We start from the raw sequence: 16,987 nt of genomic DNA, 5'->3' as shown, positions 1-16,987 counted from the left end.
TACATTTATGAGTTCCAGTTTTTTTTATGAAAATATGCTATTACATGAAATATAAAATTTTGCATGGTTGTTACTATGTGCTGTGAAGACATCATGGGTGAGGACGGTGAGAATAAGGAATTTGAAAAAAAATATTGGTTACATGTTTTCTATGTGTACCTTGAATCACACGATAGCTCTAACATGAAGGGTTTGTCCCTTCATGTTTGAAATAGAGCAAGTCAAGATTAATGATTAATAGTGATCAGCTTGAAAAATATCTGTAGTATAACTTCAATTGACCCTTTTACCTAACCGAGGGTAACAGCAGCTCTGAAATTCCTTGAAATTATTATTTATAACCTTGCTTACTTGCAGGTGCGTATTGTTAGTCGAACACCTGTGGGAGAGCCAGCACAAGCTCCTGTGATACATGATCTAATGGCTGACCTTAGTGATGGCTGTTCTCTTGCTGTACTGGTCAGCTTCTACTGCCCAAACCTGCTCAGCTATAGTGGTAAGTTCACATACGTCCCTCTTAGAATCCTTGGACAGTGTCCCAGTGTTCCATGCTTGTTGTACAATGGATGTATGTGAAAGACAAGGTTGTCATGTTTACCATCTCATTAAAGTATATCCATGATTGATGTCACAAATGTGGTCAGAAATCAATGACTTTACTCTTCATTTTCTTGTGTTCCATGCTTGTAACAGCTCACGGAAGACCCATGGCTACAATGCATGACCTGACCCACTGCAAAGTAGCTTACGCCGAGTGGGTCATTGCTCATCATATCAACCACTGGTTTTCCTTTGTACTTGGTGCATCCTTACCCCTGTGTGTCCCCTTTTGGATTCCGGGTTAGAACTGGTCCCCAGCAACCTATGCTGGTCGTAATAGGCGACAAATGGTCAGAATTGGTGTTTTTGTTAATAGCATCAGAGACACATTGCTCACAATATCTTTCACCAGATTGTCTGGTCCAGACTTGATTATTTACAGGCGGCCATCATATTGCTGAGTGCAGCATAACCTGGGTATGAATTATGGGGACCTGGGTAGGAATTTATCTCCAGCACTGTATTGCTGGGTGACTAACTTGGGTCAGGCTGTCAGAGACATTGCTCATTCTTTTTGTCTGGTTGCCTTGCACACAGTTTTTTACAGGTTGTACTAAAGGTCACATATGGCTGACTGTTTGTTGTTTAATGCCATACTCAGCATTATTCTACCTGTATGATGGCAGTATGACTGTAAATAATTGATTCCTAGACCAGACTATCCAGTGATTGACATGAGAATCAATCTATGTAATTTGGATATGATGACATGCATCAACCAAGTCAGCGAACCTGACAACCCGATCCCATTTGTAGCCCCTTACGACAAGCATGGATTGCTGAAGACCTATTCTAACCCCGATCTTCATTGGTTTATTGCTTACTGCAGCACAAAACAACATTCACTCAGTACATGCCTTTTCACAAAACAATAGAGCCAAACTGCACCCAGTGTTTTAAGCTCACACAAAAATAGAGCTACACATATCAGTGAAATCATGAAAATATATTTATTTCTTCCCATTCCATTGTTTATTCAGATATTTGCCTGAAGGAGAACCTGGGTATTGCGGACTCACTGTACAACTTGCGACTGGTGAAGACGTTCTGTGAACACAACATGCCGGCTGGGTGCTTCCCCTTCACCTATGAAGATCTCCTATATACACCCCACACACTTCGAGAAAACATCCTAGCCTTTCTTGGAGAACTCTTCTACTGGTTTGAAATACAAAAGTTTGATGGTAATTGTCAGTACTCGTACATTGCATGATGTAAATGTTCTGACTCATTTTTGTATTCTCTCTTCTTTTTCCCCACCCCACGATATGGCTTATGGCTTATAATGTGAGGGGATGTGGTGCCTTTTGTTATTGTGGGGGTTGGGAGTTATTTGTCATCTTCTGAAGGACTCTTGTTTACCATGTGGGAACTTAGTTATGCATGTACTGGGGAAATGTCTAAGTTACCCTAAAGACCGCCTCCCTGGAGAGCAGAAGGTCAGGGGTTCAATCCCCGTCCGCGTCATACCAAAAGATTAAAAGATGGTACTTGTTGTTACCCTGTCTGGCGCTCGGCATTAAGGGGCTAAAACAAGGACTGGTCTGCTCGGAGTCGGTATACTGTGACTGGATGGGGTATTCATGTTAAATTGCGGCATGGTATCTCAGTGTGCTAGCACTATAAATCGGCATCAGTCTGGACTAGTACAAGCCGCCACACAGACCCACGTGCATGCACGTCGCGATATAAGTGCAATAATCTTGGACGCGACGTTAAACCCAATTTCACCTCGTCTCACCTCACCTCACCTCACCTCACCTCACCTCACCTCACCTCACCTCACCAGTTACTATAAAGTAAGTGCCTGATTTATACAAATGAAGAATTTGATTTGAATAGCATAATGAAGCAAAAGATCTACCCTTATACCGATTGACTGATCACTGTATAACTCCGTATTGTTCTGTTATTAATTCCACCTTTAGCAATTCCAGGGCCAAAAAAAGTTCCGTAGTACCTCCATAGTACCTGTCAGAATAGCCCACTGATGGAAGGGATCATTGATCCTGCTGTCAAGGGCTGGTTCGCAGGCCCAAACTTGATTAAATACAGGATCCCATCATATAGCTGCAATATTGCTTACGTTCACTCACTTTGATTAATGTCAGTGGTAGGTTGTTGAAACTAAACAGTATTGCAACTAAGTTGTGAGTGTGTGAGTGTGAGTGTGGACTAAAGTGGATGTGCTTGTCTCCCCCTTGTCCAGGATCCCGGCCCAGCACTGGCCAGGCTCTGGCAGGTGTGCCACAAGTCAGCAACGCAACCAAGCGCAGCTTCCACCAGGCAGAGGATACACAGTTAACCAGTACCCCGGAGCTCAACAAAGCCACAAGTCCATCGTGAGTCATGCAGTTTGTATTGGAGACAATTTGCCTCAGACAATCTTAACAAAGAAAAAGGAATCGTGGATGTTCCTTAAGTTTGGGGTTTGTGGGAGAATTTAATAAAAGTATAATTTATTGTTCTTTGGAATTGGGAGGATTGAGATCAAGAGAGCAAGCTGTGAGATATTATGGATTTGCCCTCCCTGCTGAATTAATGGTGTAAAACCCAAGCCTTGGATCTTGATTGCTTTTATTGCTTCATGAGGAAGAGAAAATTTAAGCTTCTAGTTATTGATTTTATTACATTAGATGAATATTAAGTGCAGTTTGGAAAGAAAAACTAACCAAAAAGGTCAACTTTCTGGCACCAGGTTCCTGAGGATGTGCTGCACACAGTGATATCAAAGCTGGGACAGCACGACGGTCAAGTGTCAGAATATATCATCACACAGAGTACTGGGACATAACAAAAGCTTGTAAACTATTTGGAAAAGTTCATGAACTGTGAGAAGTAGAACATTCATTTCTGCTGACATTACCCTCTATCACCTGAAACAATCTGACTAACTTTACCAGGGGTAGAATGTTTTGATTGAAGAAATACCAGATGCCATTTCTACTGTTTCTAGATCGGGAATTCCACCAAGACAGGGACCATTGTTACACAAGCGACACCAAGGCAAGACAGGTGTCAATGAAGAAGAACCTGTTCGATACTTAGGTTTGTTTCATTTTTCAGTTGAGAAAATATAATAAGTAAGGATTCAGGATGGTAACAAACCAAGACCAATTTAATTTCTTGTTTCATAGAAATTTCCGCATGTCGAGAAACAGGCGACAAGCATTGTTTAAAGTGGCATTTAATGATTATTTTTTTTAATTCTTGTCTTAATTATGTGTTACTTTTTCATGATCGTAGGCAGTCTGGCCCAAGCTGGAACAAATTGATGTTATGTTTATGTAATTACTGCTATATAGAACCACCGAAACACCCTCGTAGAGCACACTCCCTTAGCTCACCCCAGGAGAGAGACACCATCCGACAGTCTGTGATAGCCTGGGAGGAGCCTGCGTCCCCAACACACAGGTAGGCTGGACGTGTAATATATTGTAGTTGGGGATTAGCATCAGTCATGTCAGCTTAGTCAAATAGTTCAATAATGTATTCAACATTTTTCCAGCTATTCTTCGTTTACTACCTCTCAGCCATTTTAAATAAAAATTGTTAAGCGTGCCCAGAGCCTCAATGTGATGTATTGTAAAGATGTACCCTATTATCTTTTTGATTTCACGTTTCCAATCATTCTCTTGATTTAGCCAATTTCACAGTTTACCAACATTGTAACAAGGCATGATGACCTGTAGAACAACAACATAGTTCTATTATCAATTTAATATTTTAATACTGTTGTGTTTGCAGGCAACAAGGCATGAAGACACCAGTTAACCAGAGTCAGGACAGTCAAAGTAGTGCACTCCTGGCAAATGTCAGCATTGACTCTGAACTCAATGAAAGCTTTACCGATGACCAGCTTGGTAGCATGAATTTTGACTTGGACAAAAGTCAGTCGCCACAGCCAACATTTAGTGATCGACAAACTGTGCCATCAAACCTGCTTGATCCAAGTCACCCTGATTATTTAGAGATAGAGAGTGTCAACTCGCGTCAGTCAAATATGAACAGTTCTAGGAGTGAAAAGCTGGAACCTTTAATGCCAGCTATTATTCGTCCTGCAAAAGAAAAACATTCAAATCACACCAAAGCCCAAGAAAGAGGTGATCCTTTTCTAAGAAAGAAATCAACATCACCAACAAAGCCAAGAAAGTCCCGTAGTTCGCCTGTCAGCAGCTCGGTGACACCCAGTCAAGGGGACATAACTGTTGAAGCTGTGGTTACTCTTCCAGGAGATAGTAGTCAAGTGATGAGTAGTGATGAAACTGTTGTGACTCCTCTCCCTGACGACCTGCTGACAGCTCGGTCAGGGGATGGGGACTGTGATAGCCCTGACTCTCAGCAGAAAGGTTTCGAAGCATTCTATATAAATCCAGAGATCTCTGTGGAGGTTTCATTGCCTCCTGTGTCAAGTCAGTCTCCCAGGGCACTTAGCGCAGGTTCGCACTCGGACGAAAGTGAGGTGACTGCTAGTTACACAATTGACCAAACTCATACGTTAGAAACTGCTAGAGCAGCTGGGATTCCTGTTGTTCAGAGTGGAGATGGTGTTCATATTCGGAGGACAACCTCTCGGGATGGTTCAGTGTCGAGCAGTAGAAGCTCAGGGGACTTCTCGGATCATGAATCACATAAGATACATCTTGATCATAAAGCTAGAGAGACAGCTGACTTGAAAACCTCTCTTTCGTTTCCTTCACGAAATCGTCAATCCCCAGACGTTGTAGACACCCAAAAACCTAAACTTGTGATCACTGACCAACTGCCAAAGACATTGGCTCAAACACTGGCTAACAAAGATAAACGGCCTCTTACTACAAACTTTGCTGAAATCAAACGAATTAAGGAGACTTATGGAAATATTGATAATTCTGGTTTGGTGTATATGCAGAATGGCCAAGAACCAAAAGGCAACGGAAATACAAATACGCTCAAATCAGCTTTTTATAGGAAACAAAATGAACCAGGGGGAAAGAAAACAACTTTTGCAACACTGCCAAATGAAACCACATGGATAGCCCAGAGAGCATCGCAGGCCTCAGCAGCTCAAGCTCAGAGCAATGGAGCTGAATCCCAGCCTGTGTCATCCGAACTCTCTCAGCTGAGGATGAAGCTGGATGAGAAGAGGAAGGAGATTGAGAAGAAAAAACAGAGAATGGAGATGCAACAAAACAAGATGAGACGGAGGCTGGGGAAGGATGCGTTCTACAGGGTAGTGTCACGGCACATGGATGATGTACCTGATGGCACAACAGCTCAAGCGGTTCCTGGTGATAGAACTGCATCTGAGATCGGGGAGATGCTCGGACATCAAGTCCCTGGGGCCACTGATGCTCACAGGCCAACATCTTTTGTAGAGCCTTCCTCACATGCTGCTCAGAGGTCAAGGCCATTTTCACGAGAGGGAATTCAACAAACTATAGACAATGTTCGAAAGAAGTGGTTCAAGGAGGATGATTTAGTTGGTGGGGCAAAACCTCCAGATGATGAGTGTATGACTTTAAGCCAAGAGGAAAAACTGGGCCCACTTTTACATGTACAATCTCAGCCAGTTCCTTCTCCTCCCTCACAGGCAATGACAGATAGTCAGCATAGCACTAGTAGTCAACACAGCACAGGCAGCCAACCTGAGTCATTTGAAGTTTACGATTCATCTCTGGATAAGCTCAATAAGAGTTTAACAGATCTCCAGGGTGAAATAGCAAGGCTGTCATTACAACAGGAGCAGATAAAATTCCTTCAGTCGCCCCAGGGCTATGCCCAAGCCGACATGCAGATGCACCTACAAGGTGGACCCATGACAAATGTTTCCAACATCCCACCCCAGTCTTTTCCCAAACAGACTGGTTACACCACGCCTCCTCAGCAAGTCACACAGATGGGGCAGGGAGGACCTCATCAGCCATATGCGACCAGTCAGAACCAGTTTGTGCCAGGAGCTGGTAGTCAAGGGTTCCCTGCTCCTGCAACGTCTCAGATGTACGTAACCCAGTCAGCTTCACAGAAACATGTGCCATACCAGCCTTCTCAGACACTTCCATATGCCAGTCCCATCATGGCGGCTACGAGCTACCAACCGGTTACCCAACCCACCTCCAGCCATCATATTCCTCAGTACTCGACAATGGGATCTCAAATGCCCACTTCTACCCACCATCCTTTGCCTACTTCTACCCCCATCCCACCCTCGGCACTGTCGACAGAGCGAAAGATCCCCACCCCTCCTGGTTATACTCTCCCCCCTCACTCTCCAGATGCCCAGCCCAATGCTGACACTGCCTCAGAAGATAGCTCTTCCACCCAGGACACCATGGCCAATGGGAATGGATTCTTTGTTTCATTTGGGGATGAGACACCTAAGAGAGCAAAACCCAAACTTGGCAAGGACAGGACAAAGAAGGAGCAAAAACCGGAAACACCTGTTTCCAATCCAGCATCAGCAGCGCCTCAAGCAGCAGCAGCACCTGCAGCATTGGCATCTTCTTCCTTGCCAGCCTCTGCCTCACCGTCTTTCTCCAATACCAGCGCACCATCACAGCCGCCACCCAGTGTGCATACAAACCATCACACTGCAAATACTGGCTTTGTGATTGAAGAACGGGAACTCACTCCAGATAAGGTAAGCGTAGTTGTCCATGCAGTACAGTATGATAAAGTTTATCAGTAGTTCAGGTGAATGAATGCTACCATTATATAAATAGATAATAGTTGGTATTTACATGAGTTACATGATTGAATGTTGCAATAATTAAAATATTTTACATCACTGTACTCTAATTTTCCCAATGACAGTTTAGTAACGTGCAGTGACAATGTCCTATAAGTTTGCTGGTTAGGCAAAGTAAGTTCTGGCACCAGTCTGTACATATGAATTTGACTGTCTCAGGTTCAGAACTCTGATGATGAAATGGCAAAGAAGAGGGAGCGGATCCTGCAGATGCAAGTGAAGAGGAAGGAGGAGCAGGAGAGGAAGAGGCTTGAGAAGGAGGATGAAGCTGCCAAACAGCGGGAAGCACTGAGGTGAGCAAATGTGACCACAGTCAGTTCCGTCAGGTGGGTGGGCATGAAGTATAGCCCGACAGCAGGAAGTACTGAGTTCAGTAGATCTACACCACTGTCAGTTCCGTCAGATGGGTGGGAACAGTAAGGAGCACTGAGTTCAGTAGATCTACACCACTGTCAGTTCTGTCAGGTGGGTGGGAACAGTAAGGAGCACTGAGTTCAGTAGATCTACACCACTGTCAGTTCCGTCAGATGGGTGGGAACAGTAAGGAGCACTGAGTTCAGTAGATCTACACCACTGTCAGTTCCGTCAGATGGGTGGGAACAGTAAGGAGCACTGAGTTCAGTAGATCTACACCACTGTCAGTTCTGTCAGATGGGTGGGAACAGTAAGGAGCACTGAGTTCAGTAGATCTACACCACTGTCAGTTCCGTCAGATGGGTGGGAACAGTAAGGAGCACTGAGTTCAGTAGATCTACCCCACTGTCAGTTCCGTCAGATGGGTGGGAACAGTAAGGAGCACTGAGTTCAGTAGATCTACACCACTGTCAGTTCTGTCAGGTGGGTGGGAACAGTAAGGAGCACTGAGTTCAGTAGATCTACACCACTGTCAGTTCCGTCAGGTGGGTGGGAACAGTAAGGAGCACTGAGTTCAGTAGATCTACACCACTGTCAGTTCTGTCAGGTGGGTGGGCAGGAAATATAGCCTGAAAGCATGAAACACATGACACACAACAGCGTTAGAAATTGGCACTATTCCTAGAGTCCTTGCCAAGCTGCCTAATAGTTAAGGTATCATAAGGACTAGTATAAATTTGCCAGTTTTAAGGGTTTCACTATGTGTTATCATTATAAGGACTAGTGGACTAAAGTGTTAGTTCTATCGCTGCACATAGGCCAGGAGACATACTCTGCTTGTCAGTCCAGTCATGTTGGGGGGCATGAAGTTTAGCCAATCAGACAGGTTGTTGGAGCATGAGGTATAGCCGGTCAACATGTTTAACACACAGGACAGTTGATACACATCACCTTGTCAGTTCAGAAAAATACCTATTGTGATATGTGTACATAGATTGAAGCAAGAGGAAGCCGAGAGGAAGAAGGCAGAAGAAAAGGCGCGGAGGGACCAGATCTACCAACAATATCTACATCGGAAACAACATCAGGAAGATGAGGAGAATGGTATAGAAAGACCCCAAGAGAGACCAGCCAAGTCCAAACCACGCCCCAAGTCCATGTTCGTGAAAGCCACCAACTCACCCCCTCATGATGACGAAGGTTTGGTTTGCTCGCTGGACGATCTCTCTGCTCGAGCCTTTGTTATCCCTTCTTCAGGTGGTGCTGCCTGTAAGTGTGTGCACGCTGTTGCTTCTTTTGGGTTCTGTGTTCTTGTGCATCTAGCAAACACATCGCAGCAACTTGATTTAAAGGAAGAGATTTTGACCTGATGAATACATTGATTCACAATGGTGTATAATACATTTGGAACAAACTTCTTGGTGGTTTTTTTAATGTCAAGGCAGATTTATAAAGATAGTACCATTTTTTTAAATGATTCCCTTCTGTGGTTCAGATATATATCAAAAAGAAATTATGGCTTCATAGTTACATGTGTTTGCTAAGATGCATGTGTTATTTTGTTCTAATTTGTCATTGGAATAAATGAGTTAATAAATTATATTGATTGATTTTTCATAAGTATAAAAATTTAGAAACAAATATATTGTTTTGTCTGAAAATTTCAAAAGTTAGGCTAAGCTTCTCAATTTGCAATGAGAGACAATATTGACTCTGTCTAGGACATTTGGCCACCTTTTCAATTAATGATACTTTCTTTCATTTGATTTGAAATTCAATCAATACTGATACGGAAATTATTCTGATCAATGTAAAAATACAGTATTAACATTATACTGAAATTATTTTATGAGCATGGACTTAATATGCCATTCCTTAGAAAGCATGCAGTTAATGTTTGTTCAATACTAAATATCTCCATAATGAGACAAAGGTAAGTGAAACATTTCTATGCGGTTTTATAGCTTAATTTGATTCTCTTTTTTTGCAGCTAATTCTTTTACATTTTTTGTTAGTTGAGCTTAGAGTATCCATCTTGGCTGGTTTGATATATGAATGTTGCTTTGGATATATGAAGAATGCTTTAGTGACGGTATGTACAATATACTGCTAGATGTATGCTGGTGCGATGTCTGCCACAGAGCCTGTACATGGACATAACTTCCCTGTATCAAGAGTGATTGTGTGTTGGCAGGTGTAGTGCCCAGGTACCTGTGTTTTCAAAGTGTATCATCCCAACAAAAGCATATTTGAGATACCCACATGCTTCAATAAAACATAAAACAAAATCAACTAAATACAAACCGCCCTTCAAATGATAATCCACGTACCACGGTGTTAATACTGTACTTCACATGTGGTCTTAACTGTCTAAACTGTCAGAGAATTGATACATTGGTCACAGCTTGACTGCCTATGTGTCAGTATTTGCAGATGAAAACAGTTTGCATTTAAGGTAGATTTATGATTGTAAGAAATTTGAGAAGTTTAGCTGTAAGGCTTTTAAGTTTCAGGATTAGTATTTGAAAACACTCATGTATCTAGGTAGAAAACAAAATATGACCTGCCTGTTTGTATCTCCAGTGATACACTGCCTGTACCACTATCTCTATAATCTGTAACATGCAAGTGTAGTGTCTTGTCTGTCTCCCTTTGCCAAAGTCTGCTTGAAGAATGCAGTGCATTGTGATTTGGTGGTGGAATGCGTCCAGCATCTGCCACAGTGGCTCTGGCTTACAGACCTTGTTCCCACAGTGTAGAACTGTTAGGCTGTCCTTGAGATTGTGGACCTTTTGGATCCTCTTGCATTAGATGCAATCAAATTAACCATGCTGAATAAGATGCTGAACAAGCTATGAAGCTGTATTTATCTATCCTGACTAACGCTAGCAGCGCTTACGTCTATTGGTGCTGAAGATCAACATTTGTTAATGAAAACCAAGAGAGTGACTTATCAGTGGATAGTGCTTGGGGCCACAACAACAACTTGGTGTTGATGTTGGATGACCCAGCTGTGGGGACAACATGCTACAGTCTTTGCAATATTACTTCAGGAATTTCCTGTTACTTCTTGGTTTTGTGTTTATCTATCTGTATCAATTACCCTATTGTAAAGGTGATTAGTATGCCTGCAAGATTGCTTGAAACATCAGTAACACCTTATGATTTTTATCTGCTATTTATGATGGAGGGTGTGCTGTTTCCTTCCTTCAAGGGGGAATTCATTGCCCAATTTGGCAAGTACAACACTGTGTTGTGTGGATAAGGCATTAACATGATTAAGATGAGCATGATGATCAGATGCTTGGAACTGCACAACCTTCAACAGCATGAAAGCCTTATTCTTGTTTTTGTTTTCAGTCTTTTAGCTTAGACTGCATATGAGAAATGTTGCTGTGTTTTTATTTGTTTTAAAGTTTCACAACTTTTAAGTTTATGCTCTATTTTGTATCATGGAAAGTGTAATCTGTGTTTGTTGAATATTTGGCTGAAATGTTTTTGCTCATTTTGGATTTATATGTTGACAAATCTGTATTACAAGTTGACATTTCAAGTTGCCTGTCTTAATGTGATTGTTAACAATTGCCTTGAAGAAATGGAAAGAAAACTTTGAAATTTCTTTTTAATAAGCGCTGTAATTAAAAGGCTTTATTCACTGGAAATTCATATCTAAAATTTAGGAGCAATTGCCACAGCAATATTTGCCCCCATGCACTAACAAGTAGAATAGATTCTATTGGAAGCTTGTTTACTCCTATTTGATTGGTTGGGAGCTGGCCGGTGGCGCCCTCTAGTTATGTTTTGTTGCATCATTCCCACATCCAGTTTGCTTTTTTCAGCCTCAGCCTCCTCTTCTCCTCGCCCCACTCTTCATATTCCCCATACACGAGGAAAGTTGAGAAAAGCAGGTCTGTACTACTAACCCCTGAGTCCCGTAATTCAAAACTTTGTGCCCTGATACACCTAATACTTGCCACAGTTTCACAAAGAGACATTAGGGTGGTGACTAAATCTTTTGACACAGTCATTGAGTCAATAGCAACACTGTGATTGCTCAGTGAAATGTACCTTATGGCTCTTCCACCAACAGCTCATGTTGCTACAGCTATTGTACCTCCTGTGCTGTGATAGATTCCCCCAGGTGGTACAATTAATTAAGGTCTATTGGAAAAACAAGAAATGCATTTTCTCTCTATCAATTTTTTCCCTACATGTTCAAAATAACTAATTAGGGTAACAGTGAAAACTGAAAATTGATCAGGGAAATGTTCTTGAACATGTATCAATCAGTTTGAAAGCTGCAGGGATATACTGCCCTATCAGGTCCACTGTACACAGCACGTCACCCGAGTGTTCTTTGACCCACTCTCACAGTAATATATGTGTACACAAGAAGTGATTTCAGTTTACATGCACAAAGTTTTGAATTGGATCACAAATTAATGCTGTAGCTTCATGTTGTACGATCCAGTCATGTCATCTGTATATCCACCAAAGTATCTGAATAGGCCCACTTAAAAGAACCGCAGCTGTTTTTGCAAGAAAATGTGGATTTTCACAGCAGGAGACGGTGGTAATAGTTTGCAATAGCAAGATTTGATTTGGTGATGGGAACCTGCAATACTGCACTGCCAGCTTATTGATCAAACCTTTGCCCAGGGTAACTAAATGGTTATTAACCTTAAACAACAAGACAGCAGTTTTTGTGTGGAGACATTTGCAGACTCTTAATATTCATGGACCAGCCATTGTCTTCTTAAGATCAGAATCTTATTTTATTGTGAAGTCAATTTCTTTGAATTATTGTGTATTTATGTGCAATAGTTAAATGAAATGAAGACCACATATTTACAACTTAGACATTCCAGAAAAGAATATTTAGAAATCAATAAAAGAAATATTAGAAAACAACTCACTACCCCATTTCCCATGACCTGATGTCTAGCTTTAGATTAAGTTTGGAGAAGTTTCTCAAACCCTTTTTATACCAAAGATATATTATAAAAAAGAAAATAATAACTATTTTGAGCCACGAGTACAGAAAATGTAACTGTTTTAGCATATAACATTTAGTGTTTACAAGTTAATCAGTATGTAACTTGTGTATCAGTAACTGTAAGCTCATTCCAACTTACCATTACTTTGATCTCTCAGTAGTCTCACAGAAAACATTAAACCTATTCAGGCAATCCTTGCTATGACTTATATTCAAAAGCAGCTTGAATTCAGTTTAGTCAGTAAGGCATAGAAAACGAATTTTCTCGGTTACATCCCTTTTTCATACAAACTATTGTTATAGGATACTGTGAACAGTGAACTAACTGCATCCATGTGCATTGTGATTGTAGAGATGACCATAGACGTCATGGCTGCCTTGTGCTCATGACAAGCTTGTGAATGCCCTAGAAATCAGCCGATCGGCTTGTGAATGTTCTCCTTAGGAATCTCTTCTGGATGAGCTCTATCCTATTCTGAATGCCCTCTTGATATGGAATTGTCTTGTTAACCGATGCCTAAATTACTGACACACAGTGTGTGGACGTTTGCCATAATGCATCATTTCTCCCTACACAGTCTCTTGCAACACTCTAACACAAAATGGCCGCCCGGGAGGAATGACTTATCGGAGACCCCCCTCACCAGGTGGGTACTGGAACAGCGTTCACGTTACAGTGTAATCACGAATGTCATGTTGACGTCTTATATCCTGTGTGGTATTACAAGACAGATGGATGTTGTACTGTTACTGCAAGAGATGTAAACTTTCTATGTAACCATGGTAACATGTTTCTATGTTTTGACCTGTGGTAATCAGAAGTGAAGGTCACTCGTCGGCGTCGGCGCTGTCATTGTCAGAATGACTTGTTCAGAATAGTTGGCAATATTAATTTGATAATACATTCAAATATTAGTTCAAAGAAATTTAGAATCCCAGACCTACTACCAGTGGAAGTAGAATTATGTTTGAAAATCCTTTATCATAATGGAATTTAACATCTGAAAAAAGGTGTGTTTTAAAATATCAAAATATTATTTGCGAAAAAATATCTTTCTTGAATTGAAAATTTGCTTTCATCTTTGTCATTAATCTTCCAGAGGAAAAATGCAAAATAGTTGCACTGATATCAATTGTGAATTTTGGTTTGATGACTGAAGGCAGCTATGGCCATTTTCTTGAATTACACCATGGTCCAATAGGTTACAAGTAGCCATTGATTAACATCATTCAGTATTGTTACCCACGAGACCTTACTGATGTGTGCCCTGCAATAATACATCCGGAGTGATTTAATACACTAACACGTTGCCAGGTACAGTGAATGTAGTTGTTTTAGAAACATGTTGTACAGTAGGTTGGTGGTATCAATGTCCCCTTCCAACATCTTCGCCAGCTTGCTCATTTGCAGTGTGAAACTTTGTGTGGTGATTCTTGTTTGCTAGTAGCACAGCTCTCATCTGTCTTCCTGACAACTAGTCTGGTTTACACACAAACAAGCTACATTCCATGCAACTTGTTTTTATTAGTGTCTATTATGAAAGTTTCTCTTGATTTTATTGTGTTGAGACGACTGAATTTCAATAATGTTTTTCTTTTCAGCATTAAATGATCATTTTTTTTGTACTGCTAGTGAGATTGAAAGTCTGATTCATCGGAGTTTGACATATACACAATTTGCATATATATGCCATTTCATGGCATTTTCATTCAATAAAATGACATGGACCAGATTTTGGTATCACAGTAACAAGTAACATATATGGATATATATAGACATGGATTAACTCTCCAGATAGTTCCAGGTAATGAAAGTCTGTAGTTGAGAGTGAAAAACATGATCCTCAGATATCTGTCTCCAACAGTTTATTACTTCCATCAATGCCACAATCGTCATTGATTCAGTTGTAATGTATCTAGCCTGTGTTCCTCTAGATTTGTACCGACTGCAGCAGCGGCGTAACCGTAGCAACGACAGCAGTGAGACAGGATCTAATGCAGGATCGGACTATACTGGTGAGAACTATTCAAGATTATTCTTTCAAAAAGAGATCAGAAAATTATATATTTGCACCAGCTTATTTCTTCTTCTAATACTTGAGTCCTTTTGATATTGACAAACAAATATTTGACATGTAACACTCATTATCCTGCTCTGCATAAAGATCTAAAGGGTAATCTCAGCCAAATGAAAATAGATTAGTTGAAGAACTTGAAGTACATAAAGAAGAAAGAAGTGTATCTGTTCTATCTGTACAGGGTTTAAGTCAGATCGATACAAAAGTAACAAAACTAATCCCTGACCAGTGGTTCACTTCAGTGGATGAGGATGAGTTTGAATTCCTTGTTGTAATACCTTTAAAAAAACAAATCAATTATGTAGAAAAATCACCTTGAAATATGGCCTTTTCTGATGTTGCACTGACATGTTGGTAATGCAGATAACCTTCAGTTATACTGAAGGTGTCAACTGTATTTGTGAGTTCAGTGATGTGTGTTAGGATCGCTTGTACACAGCAATATTCCAGCTATATTACAGCGGTCTGTAAATAATCAAATCTGGGCCAGTCATTGATATCATGAACATCCACATGATTGGGATACAATGACATGAAATAAAACATGTCACCAAGCGTGACCGCCCAATAAATTTGGTCGCCTCTGACATGCAATGATTGCTGGGGACATATATTTTTGCCCAGACTCTCTACAAGGACATACTGATATAGTTATAGGATGCCACTCTGCACACTTATTTCAATGTGTAATGTAATTAAAAGCTTATAATTAAAAGCATCAAAATGAATGACTGAACAGTTATCTCTCGCTAGTCAATGCAATATAAGTGTTGAAGGGGACGTGTCTCTCATATTAATTTCTATCACAGGTCCCAAGTTGTTTGTGAAGCCCAGTTCGAAATCTAACCGCAACATCATCATGAACGCCATCAGTCACTGTTGTCTGGCCGGCTGCGTCAACACCGACACGAAGAACAAAGTCTTGGAGGTATGGATGAATAAACATGAACCTTTATCACAGATATTAAACCCCGCCAACATCTGAATGTTTCCATAGGGCCATGTTACAGTTATAAAGCACAGTTTTAAGCTTGTTTGAAATATTTGGAATACTTGCATTGTTTGTTAGTGTTACTCAAAATAAAATCCAGCTATTTGATTGGTCAGTTGCTATCTTGCAAACTCCCATTTAAGTAGGCCTCTGTACTTGTGACACATGTTACAAACTTATCATAATGTGTTCACAAGTAGGGTGTATGGGCTTTAATGAGCTGAGTGTGTACACCCCTCAACCTATGGTGTTCAAGCTCATTCAGCTCGTAAAATACTGTACACCCCATAGTGACACATGCAGCTCATATTCTTGAACCACTCAGGTAAGATCAACTTCGACATTTAAACTCGGATACCAGAGATATTGTAATGTTTGCTTACAACATCCTTTATTCAGGTGTTTCTCGTGACATAAGTTCCTGTCATTGAAAGAATTTAAGCTACTACCAAAGTTACCAATGTGAGATTTGCTGACAAACATCTGTTATGTAGTTACTTTTCCTTACCTACGACCCAGTCATTAAGCATAGATCATCTGAATAAGTCTGTTACAACAGTTAAGTTCGGCTAAACATGTGCAAGTAGTCACTAAAGTAGTTAAGGGTACTTGTTGTTAACCTGCCTGTGGTCTGACCTACCAAAGACATTAAGAGATGGTACTTGTTGTTAACCTGCCTGGTGCTGGGCATGAAGGGGACAAAACAAGGACTGGTTGGTTCAGAGTCAGTATAGTGTGTTTGAGTGGGGTGTCAATGTTAAATTGGAGCATAGTATGTCAGTGAGCTGCACCATAAAACCGGCTGAAGTGCAGACTTGTACAAGCAGATACGAAGATTTGCATGCATGTCGCTGTATGGATGAAATGATCTCGTACCCAACATTTGACCCCATGTCACCTCCCATCACCTGTAGCGTGTAGTTTGGAGTTGAGTTTGATGTTTCTCACTTGTGCTCCTCTAGATCATCTCCCAGAGTGATGCCAAGCACTTCCTCATCCTGTTCCGAGACGGAGGCTGTCAGTTCAAGGGCCTGTACACCTATGCACCAGAAATAGAAGAAATTTTCAAAATACATGGAGTCGGACCAAAGCAAATCACCAACAAAATGGTGGAAAAGTTTTATAAGTAAGTCAAATAATCATTTATAGGAAGTAAGACCCCAGTATTGCCCCAATTAAAAGACAAAGGTTGTCCAAGACTGAAGTACATGCGTGATATTACTGACACTTGACGATTATGT

At 41.0% G+C, this 16,987-nt stretch overlaps 1 protein-coding gene across 8 annotated transcripts in view; it reads left to right on the top strand.

The window, feature by feature from the left end:
* LOC124139473 (calmodulin-regulated spectrin-associated protein 1-like) overlaps positions 1-16,987 on the top strand; it is a 65,554-nt gene that overhangs the window by 45,889 nt on the left and 2,678 nt on the right. For 4 of the 8 annotated variants that reach the window (XM_046506553.2, XM_048395488.1, XM_046506552.2 and 1 more), the window contains exons 7-19: positions 358-496; positions 1,581-1,784; positions 2,810-2,942; positions 3,557-3,648; positions 3,906-4,014; positions 4,348-7,219; positions 7,487-7,620; positions 8,676-8,950; positions 11,521-11,589; positions 13,256-13,324; positions 14,613-14,693; positions 15,565-15,683; positions 16,709-16,872. In XM_046506553.2, the coding sequence (XP_046362509.2) occupies positions 358-496; positions 1,581-1,784; positions 2,810-2,942; positions 3,557-3,648; positions 3,906-4,014; positions 4,348-7,219; positions 7,487-7,620; positions 8,676-8,950; positions 11,521-11,589; positions 13,256-13,324; positions 14,613-14,693; positions 15,565-15,683; positions 16,709-16,872 (4,460 nt within the window). The remainder of the gene's footprint in view (positions 1-357; positions 497-1,580; positions 1,785-2,809; positions 2,943-3,556; positions 3,649-3,905; positions 4,015-4,347; positions 7,220-7,486; positions 7,621-8,675; positions 8,951-11,520; positions 11,590-13,255; positions 13,325-14,612; positions 14,694-15,564; positions 15,684-16,708; positions 16,873-16,987) is intronic. The other 4 variants (XM_046506549.2, XM_046506550.2, XM_046506548.2 and 1 more) reach the window with 4 other exon arrangements.

Source organism: Haliotis rufescens, unplaced genomic scaffold (assembly GCF_023055435.1).
Source record: "Haliotis rufescens isolate VD_foot unplaced genomic scaffold, xgHalRufe1.0.p SCAF_1, whole genome shotgun sequence".
Lineage (NCBI taxonomy): Eukaryota > Metazoa > Mollusca > Gastropoda > Lepetellida > Haliotidae > Haliotis > Haliotis rufescens.
The sequence above is the reverse complement of the archived record's forward strand: the minus strand, read 5'-3'. Positions and strand labels throughout refer to the sequence as shown.